Source organism: Telopea speciosissima, chromosome 10 (assembly GCF_018873765.1).
Source record: "Telopea speciosissima isolate NSW1024214 ecotype Mountain lineage chromosome 10, Tspe_v1, whole genome shotgun sequence".
Taxonomy (NCBI): domain Eukaryota; kingdom Viridiplantae; phylum Streptophyta; class Magnoliopsida; order Proteales; family Proteaceae; genus Telopea; species Telopea speciosissima.
This window is the reverse complement of record NC_057925.1, coordinates 50,151,234-50,162,123: the sequence shown is the minus strand read 5'-3', so window position 1 is coordinate 50,162,123 and position 10,890 is coordinate 50,151,234. Positions and strand designations below refer to the sequence as shown.

Here is a 10,890-nt window from a genome sequence, read left to right as displayed (position 1 = left end):
TTTCAGGATTAAGTCAATAGAGCAGAAAATTATGGGTTTGCTTTCCTGCAACCATTACATGGAGCCTGTGGCTGAAGAAGATATTAAAACAATAGTTATGTGGAACCAACATGAAGATTGATTAAAAAAAGGGCAATTATCAGGGCCACCCCCTGACGTTTGACTATATTTTAAGACACACCCATTAACTATCATAATATCAACCATTATCCATTTTTTAACGGTATTAACATAGAAAATTTCTTTGACCAATATACCCTTTACAATCGTTTTTTTTTTTTGTTAAAAGGGAGCTTGTATATTATAAGTTACCGGTGTAGAATTACAATCTTAGATATTTCTTCCCCCTAGCATCATTCTGCAACAAAAGAGAAAGTGTCGTGGGGAGTGACCTCACCTTGCTGAGGCCACATTTCCAACAATTACAGAACATCGCATAACAACCATTAAAATTACAAGAACGCACACGAGTCTCGAAAAAACCAAAGAAAGCCAAATGAATACAAGAAGCCCAATCCAAGACTGCCCGTCGTATACCAGGGGTATTCATCCCCCTAATATTCCACGCACCGAACTTCATCATGAGGACTTTGGAGATGTGGAGCATCGCAACGGGCCGCTCCGACCCAGACTTCTATCACGTACTCTAAGAGTGGGAACATCAGCCTCACCACCCAAAACACACTCAGACTTCCCCACAGGTTCCAAAGCCGCAAACCGATTTGGTGTAAGCGAAACTTCCCTACATACCTCACCCCTCCCAACAGCGGGTTCTGGCTGAGGCGAATCTCCTTTCAATCATTAATTTCTTTCAACGGCTACCTTCTCTTAGATTTATGACACGTGGTTTATCAAAATCCAACAGTTGTATTTGAACATCCAAATTTCCCCCATCTCATTCAACCCTGACCCTCTTTCCCGTATTTCTCTCTTTTCTCTCTACTCCTCCCTCTCCGACTGCAAACGAACTCCCCTCACTCCCCTCTCTCTATACCGGAATACCCATCGGAGACAGCAAGAAGGACCCTGCTCCAAGTAACCACCTCGGCAACCAGTGTGGTCCAACTGCTGTTGTTCCCTTCCGCTCTTGCGACAAGAACCCTACTCCAAGATTGACTGGACTTCTCCCTTGAGCAACGACTGTTCCCTCGCCGCCAGAGTACCCATCGGAGACGGCGGCAAGCAGTATCGTCGTGCTTCTGTTGTTCCCTTCTGCGCCAAGAATAACCCTAATTTTACTCAGGAACCCTGTTGTTCCCTTGAGCGAAGATTGTTCTTTCTCCTTAGAGGATTTGACTCAGAGATAATTTCTCTATCGCATCTGCAGGTAAGCTTCTTCCCTGATTTGTATTTTAGTCTCCTTTCTCTTTCTTCTTTGTCTCTCATAATCAGGGATAAGGGAAATTATCCGGATAGAAAGTAAAGATTCATCAATGGGCATATTATCATCCAAAGAAGATGAAATGTAGAATAGTATGAAAGATGATTCAAAAGGTCTTTAAGTGAATTAGAATCTCACCAAAGATAAAGGAGTCCAAGCTTTTGTTGGGCATGTATTCATTTGGAACTGGGGACTGGGTAGAAGATTGTTTTCATTTACCCAGCCTCCAAAGAAAAGATTGGGGAACATTAGGGCCTTCCTTGCCAATGTCGTGATCATGGATTTTCATATTTGGAACATGCCTTCTCAAACTAGAGACATTACTTCATTATATGGATAGTAGTGTAAGATAGAAAAGCCATGGCATCTAAAACCTGAGAAATTGAAGACCAAATTTATTACTGCCTTTTGTTCTTCTAATTATCATTGTGTTATGCTGTTATCTATGGGGGGAACTTGTCATTGTTTTGTTCAAGGCTGAGTTTGATTGGAAAGAGGGTTAGAAACCGAAAAAAGTTCACTGTGAAAATTGAGTGCAACCCACATGTTTTTATCACTTTTCTCATGTTTAGTGGGGTACAAGTGCTGGACATTACTTTCTTATAGTTTTTGTTCCAACTGGTACAAAAATGTGGAATGTAGTCTAACTAATTATTCAAACAGAATGCAGCCTACTATTTCACATGTACTCTACTGAGTACTGTCATCTTTCCACTCAAACTGTTGAACACATGGATGACAATCTATTGTTCTTTTTTCCTTCTATTTTCAGTTGATATGATCATCATCTCAAGCACACACACACATCATGTTTTTTGTATTGGCAACTTCTGTTACAGAGGACCTCTCGTAGGCCTAAACTCCTTGTTTGGGTTAATGTTATTTCTAACGCATGGTACACATTGGCATGAGTTCAAATCATTCTTAGTTTGGTGTGCACATGGTAGGCCAATAACCAAATTCACTTGGATTTAGCAATTGCAACTGTCCAATAGAGGACCATCCTTTGAAAATCATCAAACCAGAAATCATCCTACTAATTGGATTTGTTGTGATTCATTGGAAATAACGTGTAAGGGTTTAATTGACAGAAACTAGAAGGTGAGGTTTGCTTTTATGATTTGTACTGTGATATGGATTAGATAGTTTTAAAAACTGATTAGAATATTTTTGTTATTTCCTTTCATACCAGAAATCATCCTACTAATTGAATAGTCCATGAAGTTCAGAATTGTGGTTAAAAGTTCTTATGAACAACAAGGTCCCTTTTTCTTAGTTGTTGTTAGGAACCCAACAATTGTTTGATGTGGCTCTTGTCATTGTGGCTAAATGAAAGGTGTGATACTGTTGGTGGTGCCATGGACTTTTGGCTCTCCTACACAGGATGGCCTTCCTATGTTGTGCCTATTTCTTCTTTTTCTCCTTAATTTTCTATTTTATTCTATTTTCCTTTTTCTGGGTTAATAGGAGGTAGTTTTTTTATTTATTTTAGTAAATTTTTATTAAAAGTTAATGGGAGATAGTGATTTATCCAGAACTATGGCTATCTACCTGAACCAAGTCTAAAACACTACTAAAGCCTGCTGCTGCTGCTGCACACAACCAATAGAAGGACTGTAGCCAGCCCTGCGGTTCTGGTTTTCAGCCCAACTCCTGGTGCAACTTCAGACTTGGATAACATTGCAACCAGCCATTGGAATTGGCTAATATTTGAAGCACACAACCCCCTCAACACCCTCTTCACTTGATCCAAATTTGGAGGTGTTCTGCTGGCTGGTTTGGTCTCTACTCACTAGGTTTCTAAATCTGAGTTTACTTTCTATTTTGTTGTCCTACTGATATCTCCACCTTTAGCCATCAGTTGGAGCTAAGATTTCTAGGGTTTCATCATTCCTATTAGACATCTACTTGGTGGGAATATCAAGCTCGTACAACAAGGGTAACTATTGATTAGAAGGCTGTCAATTTTCTGGTGTTAAACCTCTGCTTCCAGATCTGTGGCTATAGTGTCTTGGTTGCTGCTGAGTGTGGATTAGTTGATCATCTGTGGGTATTCTTTGGGGTTAGGTTACGTATAATCTAGCCTTACATTATATTAATTAAATATTATCCTACAGTGTTAAGACCATATTAGTACATTGCTCCACATAATAAATTTCAGATCTAAAACCCAGATTGAAAGATCAAGCCTTTTCAAAGTGTTGAGATCATGTTCCTGCTGAGTGTGGATTAGTTGATCATATGTGGGTATTCTTTTAGTTATTTGTAAATTCCAAACTCCACTTGATGGGTCTTTAGCTTAAATTGGTAGAGCACTTGGAACATGAGCATGTTCCAGGGATGGTGGTTCGAATCCACTAAGGCCCTTTTTATCCACATGAACCAGATTCTTGTATAAAATGCCAGTCAATAAATGATCAGATCTGAAACTATTTTAATAATTCTCAGTCTCAGAAGGTTAGATTGCAGTTCAGAAGCAATAACAATCGAGTAAAGGGGAAGACACTAGATGGTACTATGGAAAAGATCTACTGAGCAGGAAATACAAATATGAAGTTGAACAGTGAGAGAGTAGGCTGCTTATAATGTTGTATGACTCCATGTAATCACCTGTGGCATAATTTTCTTTAGTGATGCAATGATTTTTTTTGGGGAAAGGCGAGGAGCACAAGAAGTTTACAAATATGCTTTATACAAGAAGTTTACAAGTATGCTTTATATAAATGCAGCAATTAAACAACAATACAAAAACTGATTTTTTTCACACACCCAAACCAGGAATTTGGAAAGCAACTGGAACTTGCTTTATCTCAAAAAAAGTACTGCATATGAACTTCTAATAGAGCCACAACAGCAGGTTTTTGGAAAGCAACTGGGAGAATGAATATTTGCAATATTTGAATACAATGCTGAGTATTGAAAAGTTCTAAGAATGAATTTCTAACAAAAAAACCTTCAGAACATAAGAAGATGACATGATAAGGAAAATGAAAATGCCAATTACAGAAGTAGCTTCCATCATATTCCAGTCATTTGAGTTGCTTTAAAAACAGGAGCTACAGAGTGGGAAAAGTACATGGTATATAATTCAAAATCATAAAGTGCATGACCAAGTTAAAATCAAAATACATTGAATGTTCCAACATCCAAATTACATCGTCTCAAAATACTCAAACATCCAAAAAACAATATTCCATCCCTTAGAATCCTCTTGTCTACTAAAACATTCAAATCAACTAGAGACCACTGCCCTCTCTAGATAAACCACCTGCAACTTTTGTATTTCTTTTTGCTCTCGTTGCTGCCATCTTCGCTCTTATCCTAGATTGTATATTTTCACTTGTGTCTACAGAAGCAACATTTGATATGGTTTTCCTTTGAGAAGAACTGACACCTTCTTGACTGGGTTGGCTACTTTGATTTTCCTAAAATCAAACTACCAAATTACCAACATAAATGCAGCCATAATCATGAAGTACAATGCTGCCATAACCAAAAGAAAGAATGAAATTCTACAGAAATCACACAACCAGATAGGCAAACACACACTCCTCCTAACAAGGGGTGGGGACAGCAAGGGATGGGGCAGAGTGTGTGCTCCTGTGTAGGGGCAGCAAGGGGTGGGGGTGAGTGTGTGCTCAGGTGTAGGGGCAGCAAGGGGTGGGGGTGAATGTTGTTCTCAGGTGTAGGGGCAACAAGGAATTTAAGTTAAACCAGCAAAGACATCAAAGAAATAAAGAAAGGAAAATGAATAAAACCTAACGCTTAAGCCCTTAAACCAAAAACCCGACATGGAAAATGGGTCTACTACTCTCCTCTAAAGTCTAAACCATAACCATTAACTCTCTCTCTCTTACTCATGGAAGAGTTCACTTACTTTTCCAGTACAGGAGGTCCTCTTAAATCCAAGCATTCAATGAAGAAGGAGAGTAAATGACATTGGTTGAGACTTTGAGAGACTATATATAGGAGAGTAAATTAAAGAAATGAGTCAACGGTATTATGGGTTGTGTTTGTCTTTTTGGTCCTGTATTGGAAAATTGCAGAGGAGAAGAATATCGTTTCCTTCAAATAGTAAAATGGGTTCTTCTTCAGAGGCCACATATAGTGATGTAGAGTAGAGCTGCTTATGTTTGACTGTAAGTTGGGGTAAATTAATGATCTGACCGACCATCAAAAATCTTCTCCACAATTTCTAAGGACAAAACTACAGATTGACCTTCCAATTCAAAATCATAAATCCCTTTATATATTTTTGGTATTTCTCCCCAGCTTTTCAACTTTTCACTTTGCTCTAAAGTGCGTTCTTACTCTAAAAGCTTGACTTTTATAATCAATTTTCAAAAGTTGTCTTTCACCAAATGGCCGAGTTGATCAGGAATGAAGCATGAAACATGAGTAGAGAACCTTTAGTCCCCAACCAGTAGCAGTGGCAAATGTTTATATTGCACATGGAAACCTTCCTAAAGAAATAGATTGCTGTGTAAGAAACCTTTAATCCTCACCCCCCACCAAAAAAAAGGAAGAAAGATTCGAATTTTCTCACTGTATGGATTTGTTAGCTCTGCTCTATTTGGTTTTTCACTTCGTTTGAATCCCATCAAAATTAAGAACTGTGCACGACCACCAAATCAACTACTTTCTAGTTACATTGGCTTGTTCTTTGGGAGAAAAATTTTCACAACCATATCAGCCCCTTTGTCATTCTAACAAAATAGGCTCCCTCTCCCATTTTAGAACTCAAGGAAACAGAGGTATGAGCCTCTAGAACAGATCTTGTTCAAGTAAATAATATAATCCACACCATTACTATTATATTGGACATACCTGCGACCTCACCCAGTGAGGAAGATGGTTGCCGGAGTGAGGAAGATCGTGATCGGTTGACGCCGGCCTACTTGATCGCCGGAGTAGATCTCAGAAGACGGTAGGTTGCAGTGGATTCTCCAACGTTGTCGGTGAGTGTGGAGAAGAAGGGTTTGTGGGTGTTTTAATTGAGAGGGTAGATTAGGTAATTCCCACTAAGAAGGACAGAAATGTCTTTTAAAAAAATATTAAATAGATGACATCATCACTTAACAGTTCTTAATTAACAGTAAGGGGTCTGTGTGGAATTAGTTTGGTAAAAAAAGGGTGATGCTGATATAAACAAACGTCAAGGGGTGGCCTTGATAATTTTCCTTAAAAGGAATCAAGGGATTTGCAACATAGGCTTCTACATGTAAAGAATTTACGTACAAAATGTAGATATTTGTGCTAACTAGAGACGGGGTGTTTTTGTTTACCCTTTAAATAGACCGTTTTGATGTATGGGAAGGCCAATAATTTGTAAAGAATTATATCAAAAGATTTGTTTTTTTGTATCTTCTCATTTTGCTTTTCTTAAAAGAAAGAAAGAGTCTCTCGCGCAATCGTGGAACCTCCGACCGGGAAATCAAGCCCCTTGAAAAACATACTGGTTAAAATGCTTTTGTTTGCCGTTGCTATTCTCCTGCTTTGATTCGTTTACGTTGTCAAGGCTACCTGTGGTTTTTGCAACTCCGGCGATTTTTGTTTCTTCTCCATTCCTGAAAATCTCAATATTGCCAGTGGGATCTTACGAATCGACGCCTCCGTAGTTGTTGTCAATACCATCAGATCTTCTTCCAGCTCTACTCTTCGCGATCTCAAGACCAGCAAAGAGTGGCGCAAGTGCATCGATTACTATTCTTCTGTGGATGGGGTTGCACAGGGGTGGGAGCAGGTGGGTTTGCAGGAGGAAGAAGAAAAAGAAAGGGAAAGGGAAAGGTCAAGGGTGTAAGGGTACTAGGGTAATTTCGTAAATGAAAAATAGGTATAATTATTAGGTTTCTTAGGTTTTTCAAATTTATCCATTAATTGACGTTAAAATACTAACAGACATGGGCTAAGTGAAACCGAGATTGAAAAGCAAGGGAGATCTGAGTAGTTGTCAGAAGGGTACGGGAGGTTCCCTGAATTGTCAGAAAGGTCAGGGGAGGTCTAAGTAATTTGCTCTTTATTTTTTTGATGAAACAACAAAGTGAAGTATAATCACACAAACCACACACCAATTACTATCAAGTTATTGGGTCATAAATTGAAATTATGATGTTTGGTATGATTTTTCACCTTATTTAAGAAGAAATTGAAATCAATTTCATCTAAATAATGAAATAGTTAAGGACTTGTTTCAACTTTCAATATTGAAATTCAAGTCTATTTGGGGCTCCATTTAATGAACATGTGGTAGTAACATGGGTAAATATGTCTTTTGACATGTTTAAAGAAATGAAAGAAAAATCCCTATTTTTCACCGTGACCACCCACCATACTCTCCCAAAGAAATATAGAGAACATATTCTCATAAATTAAAATAGCAAATGAATTTCTTATTCTTGAAATATTTCAGGTTGATGCAATTAAAACAATTTCAATTTCTTGACCAAAATTTATTTGTTGACTATTTTATGAAATCGATCAAAAATTAAAATTGAAATTGAGATCATACCAAATCAACCCTAAACTATGGAGGAAAGACCTAAAGCATATCCAAGGTGCCATATGGAAGCATGATATGCTAAATGCAACAAAGAAAAGAAATGAATATGTCATGTGTTAAATTTCACTCGACTTCAATTATGCACTCTCATAATGAATAATTGTTGACAGATCCCGAAAAATGAAAAAAAAAAAAAAAAAAATCTATGAAAGAATGTATGGACCATAGATAATGGGTCCAGCAGGGCTTCTAGGCATCTTGTGACACAAGGCATAACCAAATTAAGCTGCTCCTAGCAGTCGAATCTTTGTGACTTGCCAGAGCACTTCTCAAAAGAGCAAGTCATAAATTGCACAGTGAAGACAACTGCACGTTGGTGTTTTGTTAGTAGAGTGCAGGTTCTCAGGAGGTGATAGGTTCAACTCTCGTGTTTTCACCTTGTGACATAAAGCACTCCCCAATAGTCCAATCTTTGTTTCAACTCTTGTGTTTTCAACCTCCTCTCCCCATGGTTTGAGTTATCGGTATTGGATCACTCGATACGATTGATACTACAAGATTTTGAATATGACCAATACCAATACCAATACCGCATTGATGAAACGGTATAAACAAGTGGTAAAATATAATAAAAATTTTTTTTTTTTTTTTTTTTTTTTTTTTTTTTTTTTTTTTTTTTTTTTTTTTTTACACTTTTTAAGGAAAGCTAAGGGTAAACTTGTTCGATCCGATCGAAGGTGACCCATATCGATCACTGTGTTGATGAAACGGTATGGACAAGGGGGAAAATGGTAAAAAAAAAAATCATTTTTAAGAAAAATCAGGGGTAAAATTGTCCGATACAATGTCGGCCTGATATCGTATCGGTTAGCACTAGAACCATGCCTCCCCCCCCCCCCCCAAAAATCATGGTTTTAGTGCACGGTATGGGAACAAGTATCGGTCAACTCGAAAACTGATATCGTATTGGATTGGTATCGGCACAGATCGGTTGTATCAGACAAATTTGTCCTTGATTCTCTTATTAAAATGTACTTTTGACCATTTTACCTTTGTTCGTACCGGGTCACCAATACAATATCGATACGATACGATATCGAGATCGATCACTTACAAAACCAATATGTATCACTCGATACGATACGATACGATAATTCAAATCATGCCCCCAATACAACACAACAGAGTGAAATTTTCTTTACTTACTACCCGCATTTTTTTACAGCAGACCCAGATTTGTACAAGGACCGTTAAATGTTCAAACTGGTCTCTTCCACTTTCCAGCTACTACCTCATTACTTGCGGTACTTTACAAACAAACCTAACTTTCCTAAAAGAAACAAGAAACCAACAAACAAGAAAAAAAAAACATCAATCAAAAAGCGTCGACATCAGATAGTTTCAATGTTCCATCTCCATCGTAGGCACTAGGAAACCCATGATCCTATACCTCAATCCACCGACCGGTTACACTTTTTAACAGCCGGTAACATGTAAGCTGACAAAACACTCTTCGCCGGCATCACGAGTAGGAGAAGGCGATGGCGTGTAATAAGGAGGCGAAGCACAAGGCGTCGAAAATGGAGTACTTTCTGTCTCCACCGGTAGTTCTTCTTGGGCTCTCTCAAAACATTCGCTTAGAGAAACCCTTCTGTTTTCCGGGTTCGGCTTCCGCTCTGCCGAAGAAGATTTCTCGGACTCCAAATCCTCCTTCTCTTCTTCCTTGATCGTAAACAAAAGCCGTGATTGACCGTACAACACATGCCATTTCAAAGGGTTATCGGATTCCGACGAAATGTCTTCTTGGTCCATGGAGGGAGCTGTCGGAGGTGAGGCTGGTTCAATCCTAGATTGGTTATTCCAACAGAATAAGTACATTAGCTCCTTCGAAGAAAAAGTGTTGTAGTGGTTAGTGTCGGTGGTGGTGTAAGGTTCACCGGAAGCCTCAGATTCCACGGTGGCGCTCCGTCGTCGGAATCTACGCCGGTACCAGACGACGTAAAAGACCTCGGCGAGTAGAAGAAGGAGACCGACCACGAAGACTACGGTCAAGCCAGTCCCAAGCTTGCTTAGGCCTCTCATGTCGAAGTCACTAACGAGAGAGAGAGAGAGACAGAGAAACGCGTTTTGTGGAAGCGCAGCGCGGCTAACGTATATCTTCCATCATTTATGAGATACAGATCAAGAAACGGTGAACCGGTGAAAACGGTGATAGAAATGAACGTGTATCTGAAGTAATGGGGTAATGATACTGGCTATAACCGGTGATTTAGTCTCACCACTTGCATACCACAGGATGTGGATTTGGATTATATTTATGGGTTAATTAAATAGTTAAAAAGGGATTAAATTGTTTGGAAATGTAGTGTGACGTGGACGTGTGACATCTGCTGTTTGTGGATTTGAAGACAGTAAACATTTTGAATTTAATTAGTACAGAACGAGCAATGTTGACATGAAAGACGAGTGATTTGACAAGTTTGGCTATTCGTTAATCAGGGCTGTGTGATGTATGGTTAGCTCGTATTTATACCGATCCAATCGTAGATCACAACCGTAGACAAACCGATCACATGAATGCAATGAGGATGGCTTTATTACTTTTGTTCCCCAAAATGCTGATCACATGCGCCCACAGAGAGGCTGATCCCATGGCTGGGCCCATGGTTTGAGGTATTGGTATCGTATCACCTGTATCGGGTGACATGTATCAGTTTTGCAGCTGATAGATCTTGAAATTGTGCTAGTATCATGTAGTACGGATAAGGGGTAAAATGATCAAAAACCCATTTAAAAAGGAGAAAATCAATGGCAAATTTGTCCGATACAACTGATACAAGTCGATGTTGTATTGGTTTTTAGGTTGACAGATACCTGTTCTAATATCGTCCACTAAAACAATGGATGGCCTGGTCTCCCATGGGCATGATTTTAGTAATTGGCATCAGAATGACTGTATTATTATTGGCCGACATCAATTCAATACCAATTTTTTATATTTTTATTATTT

At 38.7% G+C, this 10,890-nt stretch overlaps 1 protein-coding gene across 1 annotated transcript; it reads right to left on the bottom strand.

Moving 5' to 3' along the window:
• Positions 1 to 9,319: 9,319 nt before the first annotated feature.
• On the bottom strand, positions 9,320 to 9,976 carry LOC122643014. The gene has a single exon (XM_043836646.1). The coding sequence runs from the start codon at positions 9,960 to 9,962 to the stop codon at positions 9,357 to 9,359; it is 606 nt and encodes a 201-aa protein (XP_043692581.1). The 5' UTR covers positions 9,963 to 9,976; the 3' UTR covers positions 9,320 to 9,356.
• Between the last annotated feature and the right edge of the window lie 914 nt (positions 9,977 to 10,890).

Bases quoted from the DNA above. Each gene is read 5' to 3' on its own strand.
- LOC122643014 (XM_043836646.1), bottom strand. From the start codon at position 9,962: ATGAGAGGCCTAAGCAAGCTTGGGACTGGCTTGACCGTAGTCTTCGTG.